This window comes from Bos indicus x Bos taurus, chromosome 10, assembly GCF_003369695.1.
Source record: "Bos indicus x Bos taurus breed Angus x Brahman F1 hybrid chromosome 10, Bos_hybrid_MaternalHap_v2.0, whole genome shotgun sequence".
NCBI classification, from domain to species: Eukaryota; Metazoa; Chordata; class Mammalia; order Artiodactyla; family Bovidae; genus Bos; species Bos indicus x Bos taurus.
The window spans coordinates 8730118-8747743 of record NC_040085.1 but is presented as its reverse complement, the minus strand read 5'-3'; the positions used below and the strand labels follow the sequence as shown (position 1 = coordinate 8747743).

Here is a 17626-nt window from a genome sequence, read left to right as displayed (position 1 = left end):
CTAAAGATCAAACTGGAGAGAACTGACATCTCTCCAGTAACAATACTGAGTGTTCTGATCCATTAACATGATGTATCTCTCCATTATTCAGGTCTTATTTTAGTTACTCTTACCAGTGTTTTATAGTTTTCAGCATACAAATCTTGCACGTATTTTGCATAATATATCCCTAAGTACTTCATTTTTTTGATGTTACAATTTTTATAAACTGACCATATAAATTCACACATTAACTCAAGTAGCTTTTTTTTTGGTAGATTCTTTGGGATTTTTTTCCCTACACAATGATGTCATCTTCAAATAATTATTATTCATTTCTAATCGGTTTCTTTTTTCTTACATTATTGTGCTGGCTAGGATCTGAAGGGCAATGCTGAACAGACGTATTAAGATATTCTTGCCTTATTTTCAATCTTAGGGGTAAAGTTTTTGCCATTTAATATGATATTAGCGAAAGGCTTCTTATAAAATACCCTTTCATACATTAAACAACCCCCTTGTCTCTACTTTGCTGAATTTTATCATGAATGGATATTGAAAAAGTGACCAAAAGCTTTTACTGAATCTATGGTGATGATCATATGATTTGTTTGGTTTTTTTTTTAGTTTGCTGAGGTGAATTATAATGACAGATTTTTTAAAATATGTAATGACCCTAATATCCCTGTATAAACTATTTGATCACTATGCATTACCTTTTTATATACTATATTTAATCAAAACAATTCTGAAAAAGAAAAAGTTGGAGGACTACCTGATTTCAAGAATTACTATCAAGCTTTAGTTAGTAAGACTGTGTTACTGGTATAAAGATAGACAAATAGGTCAATGGAAGATAATGAAGGAGTCCAGAAATAAATTTATATACCTATCATCAACTGGTTTTTGACAAAGGTGCCAAGGTAATTAAATGGAGGAAAAATTAGTATTTTTGACAAATGTTATGGAACAACTGGGTATCTATATGGGGAGAAAATGAACCTATAAGTTTACTTTGCATCACATACAAAAATTAATTTCTGATAAATTGTAGGGACTTCCCTGGTGATCCAGTGGTTAACAATCTACCTGCTAACGCAGGGGGCCTGGGTTTGATCCCTGGTCTGGGAAGAACCCACATGCCCATGCAGTAACTAAGCCTGTGTGCCATGAGTCTGTGCTCCACAACGAGAGAAGCCCCTGCAATGAGAAGCCCATGCACTGCAACCAGAGAGCAGCCCCTGCTTGCTGCAACTATAGAAAGCCTGAATGCAGCAGTGAAGACCTAGCATAGCCAAAAATAATGTAAAATAAACTGCAGACCTAAACTAAAACAATAAGACTTCTAGAAGTAAAATGTTTGTGATCTTGGATTTGGCAAAGATTTCATTGTATACAAAAAGCATAAACTATAAAAGAAATGGGAAAAATTTGAAGAGCCATTTCATCAAAGAAGCTGGAAGGATGGCAAATAGGCACATGAAAAGATGTTTAACATCATTAGTCATTAGAAAAGTGCAAATTAAAACCACAAATGACATATCACCTACACAGTAATCAGAATAGCAAAATCAAAGCAGCCTGACAATACCTACTGTTAGTGAGAATGGGGAAAAACTCAAAATCTCAAATCTTATTGGACAGAATGCAAAAATGGAATATGCACTTCATAGGAAACTGCCAATCTCTTTTCCATACCATTTACCATGTGACCCAGCAATCCTAGTCCTGAGTACTTACCCAACAGAAATGAAAACGTATGTTCACAAAACTGAGATATTCATATGCAAAATGTAAATGTTTCCAGCAACTTTATTCATAACGAAAAACTGGGAACGATCTAAATGTCCATCAACTGACAAATGGATAAACAAATTACAGTACCAAGAAATGGAACATTATTCAGTAATAAAGAGCTCAAACTACACAAACAAACCTAAAAGGATTATACTATGTGAAAGAAATCAGAAATGAAAGGCAGGGGGTGGGATGAATTGGGATTAACATATATACACTATTGATATTATATATAAAATGGAGAACTAATGAGGATCAATTGCATAGCTCAGGGAACTCTACTCAATGCTCTGTGATGATTTAAATAGGAAGGAAATAAAAAAAGGGGGGATGTATGCATATGTATAGTTGTTTTACTTCGTTGTACACTAGAAACTAGTTCAACACTGTAAAGCAATTATACTTCAATAAACTGTGTGTGTTAGTCACTCAGTCGTGTCTGACTCTTTGTGACCCCATGGACTGTAGCCCACCAGGCTCCTCTGCCCCTGGGATTCTCCAAGAAAGAATACTGGAGTGGGTTGCCATTCCCTTTTCCAGGGGATCTTCCCAACCCAGGGATCGAACCCAGGTCTCTGGCATGGAAGGCAGATTCTTTACCATCTGAGCAACCAGGGAAGCCTTCAATAAAAAATAATTAAAAAAAAAAAAAGGCTACATGTGGGACTTCAAATATCTGAAATTCTGGAAAAGGAAAAGCTACAGAGACAGAAATCATATTAATGGTTATGGGAAGTAGGGGAGAAGAAATGAGACAAACTGTGAAGGTCCATAGAGGAACTTTCTGGGGTGAAGAATGTTACATGTTTTCATTGTAACATGTGGTTCATGATTGCATATACCTGTCAAACTCAGAATGGACACTTAAAAAGGTGAGTTTTTACTGCTTGTAAACTTCGATAAACACAACCAAAATATTGAAGGTAGGGGATGGGAATCACTATGTTAAATTTCAGAAGAAAGTATGGAGGAAAGACAAAGTAAGTAAAGTATTCATTGTTTGTGGGCATGGGAATGAAAAATAAAAACAAGACATGATATTTATCCTGCTGCATCAACCAACATGTGATAAGCCTTCCAGGAGTTCAAGTTTCCTTGTGTCACTGTGAGCTGCAGCAGTAACAGTATTTTCCTTTATGACCCATAATAAAGTTACAGTTAGCCACCTTTAAAATTAATCTTTGAAAATCCCTGCTGTCTTGTGCTATGAGAGCTGGCCACTAGTCACATGTGGTTTTATTTAAATTTAACCAAATTTAAAATTCAGTTCCTCAGTCGCACTACCACATTTCAAGTGCTCAACACACACATGGTGCTGGGGCTACCACACGGGACAGGACAGTGCTGATACAGAACATTCTATTAGTGCTGTTCTAGATTAAAAAAAAAAATTTCTATCCTTTTTAGACTTTTAAGGCTGGAAACAACTGAATATATTAATTAAGTCCATCACGTTCATTTTATAAACAAGAAAACAAGAGGCACAGAGATGTGATCTTTCATTCAAGATCTCTTCTCATCAGTTTACTTAACGGAAGTCTTAGGGTCTACTATGTGCCAGACCCTGAGCTAAGCATTAGGAATTCAAAGAAAGATAAGATTAAATTCCTGCCTAAAGGAATTCATAGTCTAGATGGGAGCAAAGATACTTAGTTGAGAGCATCTCTAATGCATTGTAATGGAAACTAGCTGAAATTCAATGCATCAACTCTGGGGGTTCTGAGATGCCTCTGGGAAAAAGTGAAACACGCAGGATAACTAGAATTAGGCAAAGGAGGTAACAGGGAAGTGTGAGTCACAGAGAACAATACTGACATGGTATAGAGGAATAGGAAAGAATTCATTATCTCTGGAATATAAAGAATGAGAGAGGAGTGAATACACATGACATCAGAAAGTAATAAACAGATGCCACACCATGGAAACTGTATGTTTACGTCATCCTAACAAAGTTAGTTGTTTTTTTTTTTTTTTTTTAATTTTTAAATTTTTCTTTATTCTTGGCTGTGCTGAGTCTTTGTTGCTGCGCCGGCTTTTCTTCAGTTGTGCTATATGGGTTTCTCCTGTTGAGGAGCACAGGCTCTAGCTATGCAGGCTTTAGTGTTGTGGCGTCCAGGCTTAGGTGCCCCATGGCATGTGGGATCCTCCCACATGGGATCAGGCACTGAACCTATGTCTCCTGCATTGGCAGGTGGATTCTTTACCACTGAGCCAGGAGGGAAGCCCTCAAAGTTAGTTTTTATTCCACTGGTGTTAGCAAGCCATGGATTGCAAAAAAAAAAAAAAAAAAATAGTTAAGTTTAGGTCATATTAATCATTTAGACTGCTATCAGAAGAGAGACAGGAAAAGGGGGGGGCCAAGAAAGGAGAGGAATATATAATTCAAGAATAGGTTTTTGAAATAAACTTAGGATATAAGAGCTTAAATGACGTCAGTGATGGTAGGGAGAGAAAACTGACAAGAGTTGAGAAATATTTAGGGTTTATGTCTGATAGAACTTGTGAGTTTTCACTCCTTGAATTAGAGGAAACAGTGGTATGTTTCAGTGAAGACAGCTACATGTATCTACATTTGAAATTCAGGGGAAGGTCTGGAATGAAAATACTTGTTTGGGAGTTGGTGCTAACTTAAACCACAAAGGTGAATGTGATAATCTCTAGCAAAAGTATGTAGAAAAGTGGACCAAGGACAAAAACCCAGGGAAAACAAACATTTAGGATGCTTCCCTTTAGAGAATCCATTGAAGGCAAATGACTGAGAAGAGAAACAAGAATTTCAAGGGGAAAGTTGTTAGCACAAAATGTAGCAAAAATACCTAAGTTATAAACTGAAAAAACAAACTAAATTCTGCAATCAGATTGTCACTTGTGATATCTGCAAGAGTAGTTTCAGTGGAATGATGGGAGTTAAAAGTCGACAATGGTTTGCCGTGAGGAGGTAGAAAGGGAAGTGTCGACTACTCTTTGGGGAAACTAGGATGAGAATGGAGGAACACCGGTTCCTAGAGAGTACCCTGCTTTTGTATTATTTAAAGGACGCAAAAGACTTGACAGTGAAGGTTGACAGAAAGAGCCTGTGGAGAGGAAGGAACTGAAAATACAGGACAGAGAGCAGACAAGTGAGCAGACAGGCCTCGTAATACTGTTTGTGGGCATCTCCATCTGAATGCCTCATAGGTATCTAAAATACCAAAAGTCCAAGGATGGACTCTGATCTTGCTCCTGCAACCTGATCTTTTCAACACTGTTTTCCATCTGAGTAAATGGCACTACCATGTAAGCTGGTGCCTAGTAAGAAACCCAGAACTCCTTCTTCATTTCTTTTTCTTCGCTCCCCACACATAACCACTATTCTCCCCTTCAACATCTCTCAAAACATCAACTTCTATTTTCATCATTATTACTCCAGTTCAAGATACCATCTCTGTACAACTGTGTCTCTAACCGGCTCACTTACACCAGTCTAGCCCCCCTTCAATTCAGTCTTCCAAGTGATCTTTTCATTGCCCATATCCGGTCATACTGCTCTGCTTAAAAATCCTTTAAGGGTTTTCTGTCATTTACCTTTGTATCACCTATAAGAACTCACTGCATGGCTCTCTCTCTGGCCACTTTCCTCCTTTGCTCTCTCCACTCCAACCCCACTAGCCTTGTCTCTTGATATATTCTCCTATCTTGGGGTTTAATTCCTCCTCATCCTTATAATCTTGCCTTAAACATCACAGCACCAGAGGACTATGTTCTCCTGCTGTTACCTCCAGAGTTCCCTGTCTTTCTTCTTTACGACACATGTCACAACTGTAATTCATTAATGATTTGTACAATCATCTAATTTTGTCTTTCCCATCAGACTGCAAACTTCTCAAGGATGCAGAAACAGCATGTTTTGCTTAATACTATGTTCTCCTGTGCCTGGAACACAGTAGGCTCTTAAACAATTTCTTGACTGAGATGAATGAATCAATAGATTAATATTGGGCAGGAAAAGGGACATTTCCTCCTGAGATTGAAGAGAATAAATAAGGATGAGTAAGAATGAAGTTATGGTGACATTAAGGAAGAAATGGACAATTTAGAGAAGTCATATAGCACCAGTTTTCTTACACTGACAGTGTGTTGAAAGAGAGGGAATATTGTTTAAGTATGGCCAAGGTTTAAAATGTCTGCTCAGGAGAAAAAGAAGCGGAGACAGGAGCCTGACCAAGAATTAGTAAAGGACTCTTTTGTGATAGTTATGATGGGAAAACTCTACATGAAGGTGGAAACCACAATACAAAAATACTAAATCAAATGAACCAGAGAGTGGATTTCTTTGTGAAAAGCCTAAATACTATTGACTTTATTTCAGGAATAATGTCTGATTTATTTTTGCCAGTAGAATTTATTGATAAGAATGACTTAAAATGAACATATTTGGAGGTAATTAGATCCTTCAAAATATCTGAGATATCCACCAACATTTTCTTCTGTCAAGTTGTTTCACACAATCTTTTAATTACATAATTAATTTGCCAGGAAAGTTACTTCTTTAGAGATAGCATAAAGGCAAACAATCTGTTCTTTAGTCAATCAGGACAAATGTTTTATTGGTAAGATCCAGTGAATGTTTTGTTGGTTCCCCAGGCCAATTAAGATAAGACACAAAGTGTGACAAAAATTCTACCCAATCTCCTCTATTCTCTACTTCCAGGATGCATCAGAGATGAAATAAACAACTTTTGAGTTAAGTAGCTTTTCCTGCTTAACAGTGGCTAACAGTAGTTTGTGCCAGTAAAGAAACTCTAGGCTCATCTTTCCACTCCCCCTCCAGATGGTGCTACAGCTACAAGTGGAGAAGTTTACGCTTGAACAAAGACAGCTTGCCTTACTATTACTGTTGTGCCACTTAATAGCTTCATCAGCTTTTAGCTTTATTTCCTGGTCTGACCTCTTCCACACAGGCTCCCATAATTTAATAATACTTTCTGACTAAATGAGAGTCTAATACGATGTGGCAAAATACCAAGATTCTCAAGAGAATGACTATAGGAATGGAGTGTGAAAAAAGAAAAATTCTTCTCTTCATGTTCCTTCAAAGCAGGTGTCGGTCCCTTCTCTACTTTTAGGTCCCTCACTATCTCCTTGGCCTTGGCAAATGGTGCTTCCACTCCCTCAGACATCAACCAGACCTCTAGCTCTCCACTGTCTATCAAGGAATGCCTATAGAGGCATTAGCCACCAGTGTGCTCCTCTTGACTCAGAATATTTGCATTTTTAAAAAAGCCTCTTTAAAGTAGAAAATCCTTCAATCAACTCTTAAGGGTATACTGATATTCAGAGGTAGTGGGATCTTTTACTCTGGTATAAAAACAGGTTAGAACAAAAATAAAAGCTATGCCACAAAGGGAAGCAAGAGGAAAGGTGGTCTTACTGCTTTAGTTTTTTTCCTATCAGAATGTTCCTAACTACAAATCTGATAGGGGCTCCATTAATCAACTCACATCAAGAACGTCCTTAACGGGTAGCCATCTAACCTTCATCTGTAAAAGTTTTGTTTTCCAAGGGCCCATCTCCAGATACTCGCAAATTCATTTATGAAGAATCTACCTCTTATAAAGAAGAGAATAAAGGAAGAACTTAGTTTACTTCTTTGGAAAGGCCGTCAGCCTCTGGGCTTAACCCGCACTGAGGCCAGAATAGTCGAGTCGCACCTTTCTACCTCTCAAGTTCAACAGAACAAAAGGAACGATGCTTTCCACCAAAGAATGCAGATTTTGAGGAGTGTTAGATTATCACATGGTATAAACTTCTTGTTACAGATGAGGAATGAGCAATTCAGAGGAGGTAGACTGACTTTCCAAGGCCACATAGTTGACTAAAAGCAGAACTTATTTCATTATTTTATCTACCACCCCACTGACTTTCTTTTTACTTTGTTAATGCAGGGATGCTGTCATCACATATCCTTGGATGTTTTTCCTGGGTAAACCCTAAATACACAATAATTGTTGTAAAATATATGCCAAGATTTTCTTTCCATCTTTTAGAATTCCTGAACATTTATTTTTATGAAGCTTTGGTAAAATGTTCTGTGTTTACATACTGATGTTACAAAGTTAATTTTAAGATCAATAAAATATAAATTATACAATATAGGTCATGACAAAGATATTAAAACTTTTTTTTGGCCATGCCATGCAGTATGTGGGATCTTAGTTCCTCAACCAGGGATAGAACCCATGCCCCGTGTAGTGGAGGCATGCAGTCTTAACCACTGGACTGCCAAGGAATTCCCTAAAACTACTGTTAAGTCTTGAATTACTCTAGCTCACAAAACAAGGTTTTCAATGTTTTAATCTACTGTGACAAGCTCTAGTAAAAAAAAAAAAAAAACCCTAAAATTTCTTGAGTTGAGAAAATACTATTCTAACTTTTACCAAAATAGTTCAGCTGCATAAATAAAACAAGATTATCATACGTACTTAAAGCTCTAGAATGATCCGGGTTCCTTATTCCCTTTGCTCGTAACCTCTGAAGAAGAACTGTTGAGGACAACTGTTTTACAAGATACACTGCCATGGAATAGTTCTGGAAAAAAAACAAAACAAAACGATGTAGAAAACAAACATATGTAAGTAAATAGGTACATCTACTTTAATCCCAAAATGATAGAGAAAGAAAATTAACACCTGTTAAAACCCCTACTGTGTGCCAAACACTATCTCAGGTGTTTTCATGAATGGTAATTCACTTAATCTTAACCAAAAAGCTGCTGAGGAAAGCGAAGTGTAGAGAAGTAAAAGAATTTGCCCTAATTTTGCAACTTCCAAGAGATAAAGCTAGATCTGTTATGCTTCTGTATTACCTGACTACCTATGCTTGAAGCTAACCATTTTAGGCACTTTTGTAAAAGAACATTGTTAAAAATAAATATAAACCAAGGCCAATAAGATGCCAAAGTCATCATAAACCATATTTAGTAACGGTAGCTATTCAAAAAATTACAAATTAGATTGGTAATTTATATCATTTAATCTCTCTCTATGCTTTAACTAGTTCTTGAAAAGACCCTACTTGGGCTATTACTACAATAAGTAGAGGGAATGCTAAATATTCAAAGAGAAGCTGCTGGTTTGGCAAGTGAACAGATGAATATCCATGACCAGCAGAGGGATTACCCAGAGATGGAAGTAGGAAAAAGGGAAGAAAGAAAAAGTTGATCAACAAGGCAAAGGAAAGGGTACATGACTGGATAAGAGGAATAAAAGAGGGCTGAAGCTTATGAAGGGTAAAAGAGGTAAATAAGGAGGCCCACTTTCCACTTGGTACTGGAATCAAGAAGATCAAGAGACTGGGAAAGAAGCAAAAGAAAAATAATTATGGCCATCTTCTATTTATTAGCTATAGAGAGCTTTGTATACACTCTTAATGTATACTATCCACTTCATTTAAACCTCAAAGAAGGCCTGTAAGAGATATGTAGGGCAAGTACTTTTCTAAGTAAAGGATTGATGCAATGGAAGCACACAAAATATTTTTTAATTTAAATTTTAAAAATGTATGTAATCTGCTCATGATCATGCACCTGCTTGGTGACAAAGGTGGCACTAGAAATCAAGAGGAAAGAGTAGGGGTATCAAGACAAAGGACTAATGGACAAGGCCAGAGTGGCTCTCTATAGATCTTAACTTCACACACCATTTGATTTGACCCTCCTAACCTAGTCCAATGTACATTCCAACTTTCATTTATGTCCACTCTCTGGAAAACACATTCCCCTCTTTTGGCAAGAGGAGAATATATCCTATAATACCCTCTGGAAGGTCACATTTTCATTTACAGTTCAGAAACTTATTGGTGTTCACATGTTACACATTTTCTGGGGGTGGGGGGAGGGGGTGGAGTACCAAAGAAGCTAATGTGAGAAGGATAAATTAGGAGTCTTGGATTAACATATACGCACTTCTGCAATGCAGGAGACCCTGGTTCAATTCCCAGGTTGAGAAGATCCCTTGGAGAAGGGATAGACTACCCACTCCAGTATTCTTGGGCTTTCCTGGTAGCTAAGACTATAAAGAATCTGCCTGCAAAGCAGGAGACCTGGGTTCAATCCCTGGGTTGGGAAGATCCCCTGGAGAAGGGCATGGCAAACCACTCCAGTATTCCTGCCTGGAGAATATCCATAGACAGAGAAGCCTGGCAGACTGTAGTCTATGGGGTCACAAAGAGCTAGACGTGACTGAGTGACTAAGCACGGCACATGTATAAAATATATAATCAACAAGGACCTACTAAATAGCACAGGGAACTCTGTTCAATACTCTGTAATAACATAAATGGAAAAGAATCTGAAGAAGAATGGATACGTGTACATGTAAAACTGAATCACTTTGCTGTACACCTGAAACTAACACAACATTGTAAATCAACTATACCTCAATATAAAATAAAAGTTAAATTAAAAAAAACTTAGATCTAATTTACTTTCATTAGGCATTTCCCTGATGGCTCAGACAGTAAAGAATCCGCCTGCAATGCAGGAGACCCAGGTTCAATCCCTGGGACAGGAAGATCCCTTTGAGAAGGGAATGGCTACTCACTCCAGTATTCTTGGCTGGAGAATTCCAAGGACAGAGGAGTATGGCGGGCAACAGTCCATGGGGTTGCAAAGAGTCAGACATGACTGAGTGACTAACACACTACACACATACTTTCATTAATAAATCCCATAATTAAACATAATTAGTTTTAACAGTCTTTCTAAAAAACTTCATTTATTATGGCTGTGCTGGGTCTCTGTCACTGTAAGCAGGCTTGCTCTCTGGCTGCAGCGAGTGGGGGCTACTCTCTAGCTGCAGTGCATGGGCTCCTTGTCGAGGTGGCTTCTCTCATTGCAGAGCATGGCTCTAGGGTGTGTGGGCTTCAGGAGTTGCGACTCCCGGGCTCCAGAGCACAGGCTCAAAAGTTGTGGCTCAGCAGGGATCAAATCCATGTCTCCTGCATTGGCAGGTGGATTCTTTACCACTAAGCCACCAGGCAAGTCCCAAATCTTCTAATTTATTAATGAGGAACAAATAACTTAAAACTTGCCAAAATTTTAGACTGACAACAAACATACCAATCTAATATAAAACTAAAAAGATTCTTTTAGGAAAAAAAATCCTATTCATCTTTATTATTTGATTAATGCTTCAAGTATGACAGAAAGTGAAGAAATGCTAATTAACACTGTGAAATCAAATACTCACAGCTTGAGTATTCAGAATCACCTAAGGTTTTATATAGATTTTTAAGGAGAGATCAAGTAGGAACCACAGGTACAAGTGAAATTGTATGTTCACTCTATTTGAAACACATAACAAGCAAAAAAGCAAAGAGATGGTCGGCTGTTAACAAACACCACATATATTGATAATATGGAATTAAATTTTATATCACATGAAAGATTCAGTAGCAACTCCCCACTCCAAAACAAAACAAAACAAAACACAAAACACCACCTTCATAGTGGTATAGTATCTCTTCTAGGTGGATGGTGTCATACTATTCCAGCTACCCCTTCAAAGTGCTATCTAACTCCAACTGCTGAAATACACTGCACTATACTAATGCTTTTGTTAAATGCTCTTTCAAAGAGTCTTCAAATTGTCTAATGAGTTCATAGGACATTTTCTTCATTATTAAGATATGATACACACATTAAGTATCAGTATTTACACAAGTATTTAAACTTCTATACAATGACAGTTTAATAAATGCTAGATGCAGTGATTACTTTGAGGCAGGATAAGAAGTTATAATATATAGTTCACTTATTTCCTTCAAGCACTGTAGTAGCTTTTTCTTTTGTAATTTTTTAATTGATATATAACATTGCGTAAGTTTTAAAGTGTACAACATGTTGACTGCAAAGAGTTAAAATATATTGTAAGATGGTTACCATCACTATGGGCTTCCTCAGTTGCTCAGACAATAAGAATCTTCCTGTAATGCAGGAGGACCAGGGTTCGATCCCTGGGTCAGGAAGAACCCCTGGAGAAGGGAATGGCAACCCACTCCAGTATTCTTGCCTAGAGAATTTCATGGATAGAAGAGCCTGGTGGGCTATAGTCCACTATATTATAAAAACTAATAACATAGAAATTAATCCCCCAAACAGTAAGAGATCCTACATGTACTATTTAGAGTATCTTCATAAGCTGAGTAAAACTAGTGATCAAAAACCAAACTAATAAGTTACTTTTGCAGCTTAAAAAAAAATAATTTTCTTTCAATGTTTTACCTCAAAAAAGACCTCCAACTTTTAGATCAGGGTCTACATAAAAATCTTACCTGGGAGATCTTCAAATCACTGAAGATACTATACTGTTTTCTTTCTGAGCTGTGGAACACTTCCCATGGAAGAATATCTCCCCCTCCTCTGGTGCTATATTATCAGCAACCATATTTCCCTCTCCCACAGCTTCAGACTTTTTTCATGGTTCACTGTAAACACCCTGGTGTTTATACACTTCCCAGGAGGGTTATACTCTCACACACACAGACAAACCCAAAATATCTGCCATACCCTCTTAAAAAGGAGGAAAAACAAGGAGCCCAAGGTACACCAGACAAAAAACATTTTAAAGGACTGAAACCTAATAGTGACATACTGATTAGGTAAAGGAAAACAGATAACCATGATAGATGTCAAAAAGGATTTTGATAAAATATCAAAATTTACTGGATATTTCTCTCAAAAATATCCAGTAAAAAAAGAGGATCACAGGATTATGTTATTAATGCAATTAAGTTCTATCAAGAATTAATAGTCATTATAATACTTAATGCTGTGACACGTCTTCTCATTAATATAAAGAACAAGTCAAGTATGTCTACTAGTGCTCACATTATTTAACATTGTTCTGAAGGCTGTAGACAGTACAACAGAACAAGAAGAAATTATGGTGTAAGCATTAGGATTATCATTATTTATATAATGATACTTCTCAGACTCAAGACTGCCGGTCTGGAAACACTAAGGAACCTACTAAAAAGTTATCAGAACCAACATAGGAATAGTAAATATTCAACAATAACTAAATAAATAAATAAGTAAAAATATTTACTTTTAAATAAGTAAAAAATAAAAGTTTAGAAAATACAATGGAAAAAGAACTATTTACAGAAGCAGTAATAATAATAAACTATATAAGAATCAAAAAATATGAAAGATTTATGAGAAGAAATCTATTAAATTACACAGGAACATGAAAGAAGATTCAAACAAATGGAGAAACATACAGCTCCTGAAATAAGGACACTGAATATCGTAAATAAGTTAATCCTAAGTTAACACACAAATTTTAAGCAAGCTCATTCACTTCCAGAAAGATTTGGGGGAATAATGTAAGGGAAATTGTCTTATTCTCTGTAATTACTTTTCCAACATTTCACTCTTCTCAAGGCCCTGATTTCTTCTCTCATTCTCAGTGGCCTCTAGCACTTCCTATTTCAAAGACATACCCAGAAGTCATCAGATTAGAGCTTAACTCATCTCTCCAGTAACAATCTCACACACACACACACACACACACACACACACACACACACTCACAATCTCACACACACACACACACACACACATTCTTTTAGTCCACTAAATAAAGAAGCTGTCCCTCCTAGCTCCAATGAGTTACTGTGAAATTTACTATTGATTATTCTTTCTTCCTCTTGTATATTTAACTTCTTCCTCTCAAGATGATACTTGCCATCATCCTTTATACATGTTTAACACTCTCCCATTAAAGCAAATAAACAACTGTCATCTCACATTTCCCTCCAGCTTACCTGTAACTATCTCCAAATCCACACTTCTACAACTCACGATCTCCATGGCCTCCCTTACACCTGGTCACAATCTGGCTTCTCCCACTATCCGCCAGAGCAGCTTATGCTCTATTTTTAATCCAAAAGGTATTTTTTTAGACTTCAAAAAATACTTATTTCTCAACATCTGTTCAATACTGTTTATCATCTCCTCCTTTTTTGAAATTCTTCCCTTGGTTTCTCATATTCACCCTCGATTCTGTCACATCTCTGGTACTATTTCCCCATGCCCTCTTCAGGTTCATTCTCTTCTACCTGTATTAAATGTTATATAGTTCCTCAAGAATAAGTCTTCAATACTCTCTTCTTCTTACCTGATACATTTTCCCTGAACAAAGTCAGCCTGCTTTTATGGCTCCAATAATCACCAATATGCAGATAATGCTTTTTTTTTTTCTTCTCTAGCCCAAGCTCTTTTCTGAGCCCATATGCCCACCTATTCAGAGTATCTTAAAGGCATCTCAAACTCTAGCCATTCTTGCTCCTTTTCAGTTTCTTAAAAAAACTAGGCTCTGGGGTCAGGCCAGAAGAGTGGCTTAGGTGTTCTGCCCACCCCACTGGAGGTGTTGAGTGCAGGGGGCATGCTCAGCACCCTGCTTCTGCTCGCAACACCCTGTTTTTGTTCCTGGTTCTTCAGAAGTGGCAGTGGGGTTTTTTTAGTCTTTTCGTATCGTTTGTCCAGAATTTGCCCCAACTGCACATGTCCAACCCCTGAATTATACCCCTACCCTCACCCTGCGTAAGGTACAAACTTATCTCCCCTCAGGGAGACAGGAAACAAGGGAACCTGTTGTTTGTTCTTGCTCCTCCTTGCTGCAGCAGGGGACCCAATAAAGTCTTGCCTGAAAAGAAAAAAACAAGAACGAGGCTCACACCTGCCAGTGGGCTACTCTGAAGATCGTTTGCTCTGAACCTTTCACCAAACTGATTCCTTCTACCCTTCTCTCAACTCTTAGCTCAGTCATTACATCCTCAGGGAAGCCCTGCCTGACCTCTCTCTAGTTCAAAGTGCCCTAATATACTCTAATATCATCATGCACCTCTTCTTTGTATTTCCTGTGACACCGTTCACATTTTTGTGTGTAAACTGGATTCTGGCTCCAAGTCAGGACTTTTTTTTCTCACTGTGTTACCGCCAGTTTTCAGTATAGTACATGGAATATAGCATACATTCTATAAATTTCAAATGAACTCGTGAATATACACAAACTCATATAAAATTGTAATAATCAAAAATATTCTAAAATTGTGCCAGAAAAAGAATGCTAGGCTAAAAAACAATACAGAAAAGTGAAAAAACACACACACTATAAATAAAAATCAAATATATAACAATGGTTACTTCAGAATTAGCATTTGTCTAGTTAATGGTGTTAGAACTGGCTATTTAAAAAATTAAATTTTTATTTCACACCACATGTAAATTTACAATGGATTAAATATGTAAAGATAAAACAAGAAGTCTCAGAAGTCAAGAAAAAATATAAACAAATATTTACGTAAGATTGGGAAGGGAAGATAGACTAAATTCAACAGAGGCTGAGCGGAAACACTATAAAGAAATAAAACTATGCAACTAGAGATTATCATACTAAGGGAAGTAAGTCAAAAAGAAAGAATTGCCATATGGTATCATTTATATGTGGAATCTAAAATATGACACAAACCAACTTATCTATGAAACAAACAGAATCAAGGACATAGAAAATAAACTGGTGGTTGCCAAGGGGAAGGGAGATGGGAGAGGGTAGGAGCAGGAGTTTGGGATTCACAGATGCAAACTAGTATATACAGAATGGACAGACAATAAGATCCTACTGTACAGCACAGTGAACTATATTCAATAACCTGTGATAAGCCGCAATGGAGAAGAGCATGAATAAGAATGTAAATATATATATCTATATATAACTGAGTCACATATCCTTGATGTATAGCTGTAATTAACACAACACTGTAATTAAGTATACTTCGATAAAGAAGAAATTAAAAGAAAAAAAGAAACAAACTGGTTAAAATTTGGGTCCATAATAATTTAAATCTTCTACACATTAAGGAATCACATAAATGAAAAGGAATAAACTAGAAACCAACATTTGCAGCATGTGAAAGAAGGTTAAATCAGTAATGTAAGAACTCGTAAACAATAAAAATAAGAAAAACAATAGAGAAACAGATATTTATATATGTTTTAAATGTGAAAAATCACAAATTTGTTCAATCTCACTAACAATAAAAGGAGTACTAATTAAAGTAATCTAATACCACTATTTATCTATAAAAATTAGTAGAGATTTCAAAGAAGATAAAACTCAGTGTTATCAGTCAACAGGCATATTAAAAAAACCTGAAAGTCAGAGAATAAATCTTACATCTTTTGGTAAGGCAATCTGCCAGTGAACACAAAATTTCTCTAAATTCTGATGGTCTTTGATTCAGGAATTGCACTTCAGGGAATTTACTCTAAAGAAAGCACTATGTGTGTGCAAAGTCAGAGCTATTAGGACGGTCTTCAAAACGCTCTTTGAAGTAAAGAATCAAATAATGTTCAACAATAGGGAACAGGCTACACTATAGATACTCGTTTGGAATATGATGTAGACATTTAAAATCATGCAGATGAACATGAAATGACATAGGAAGATGTTTATGAAAATACTTAGAGTTATCAAGTTATAAAACACTGAATATTGCAAGATCCCATTTTTAAAATGGGAACATGTTGAAAATTCATTGTGAGACAAAAATAAATCCTTTGGCAACTCATTTTATACCCATTTTATTTATAGATAAGCACAAGTAGCCATGGAGATTAACCCTTCCTTATAAAACAAAACTCTGGAAGAAACAAAAATTTACTCACTCTTCCAATTTCTGCAGTCCAAGAAACAACAATGGTGTTTGGTACAGTTGTAGACAATCGGACAAGTGAGGTGATATTAATTGGTCGGCTGGGTCGCTTTGGTTCCACACCATTTTTAGTAGGTGGAAGATAACCCTAAGGACGAAATATAACATTTCTATTTATTACTTCCACAACCATTTCAACTTCCATTCCTTAAAAAAAAACAACCTACAAACTACATATTAGAAAATATGAGTAATTTCATTTAAAAGTGGAGAAGCAAACACTTGTAAGAGTTTTCTGTACGTTTCTCTAAAGTACCCTACAGTCTCATTATAGTAAGCCTGAGAAAAATATTGGTGATAGAACTTAAAAATCTGTAAGAATTTAAGAATCAGGTTGAATTCATAAACAGCTTGGATAAACACATAAGGACCATTTTAAAGGTGAGCAACAATAGCACCCACTCCTTTGTTAAATGCACACCAGTCTTCAAATCTCCCATCTACCACAAGGTTTCAGACACAAGAATACATCTGAGATTTTGATGAAACTATCTCTTCATCCCAAAATTAAATAAAATACTAAAAGCTACCACACCCAACTCCAAGTCCTAGACTGTCTCCATAGCTAATGTCACAGCTGTTAATTGTACATAGTTGGTACAAGTGTTTTAGTCAGTCACATGAATATACATCCAAAATAAAGATGTTTTCTTAATGAAAAACTATGATTAACAACAGCTGTGATGACTTATTTGCTAGCTATGCTGGCAACGCACTGGAAAAATAGCTTTTAGGACTTACTGGAAGGCTGCAAGGTTTTGTATTCACTTTCACACAAAGATTGGGTGGGAAGTGATCTTCTTGTGGACAACTGGTTTCTGATAAACAAAACCTAAACAATAAAGAACAACTTTAATTTCCTTTATTAAAAGATGATCTCATTGATATTTGTTTCATAACTAATCTAAAAGATGGTCAAACTTAACAGCAACAACTATTAAAACTAGACATTTCATATTATGAATAAATGCATTTAAATAGGATCAAAATAAATAAATTTGTCAATGTAGAGTTTCAGTAGTCACAACTACCAACCTGTAGTTGTCCTCATAACATCTCCAGTCATTTGTTCAAGCATGCTGGCGGGGGCAGG

General features: G+C 36.5%; 1 protein-coding gene across 2 annotated transcripts in view; it reads right to left on the bottom strand.

The window, feature by feature from the left end:
• PIAS1 (protein inhibitor of activated STAT 1) overlaps positions 1-17626 on the bottom strand; it is a 128012-nt gene that overhangs the window by 28182 nt on the left and 82204 nt on the right. For both annotated transcript variants that reach the window (XM_027553054.1, XM_027553053.1), the window contains exons 5-7: positions 17275-17365; positions 16487-16621; positions 8238-8343 (exon numbers count right to left, since the gene is read on the bottom strand). In XM_027553054.1, the coding sequence (XP_027408855.1) occupies positions 8238-8343; positions 16487-16621; positions 17275-17365 (332 nt within the window). The remainder of the gene's footprint in view (positions 1-8237; positions 8344-16486; positions 16622-17274; positions 17366-17626) is intronic.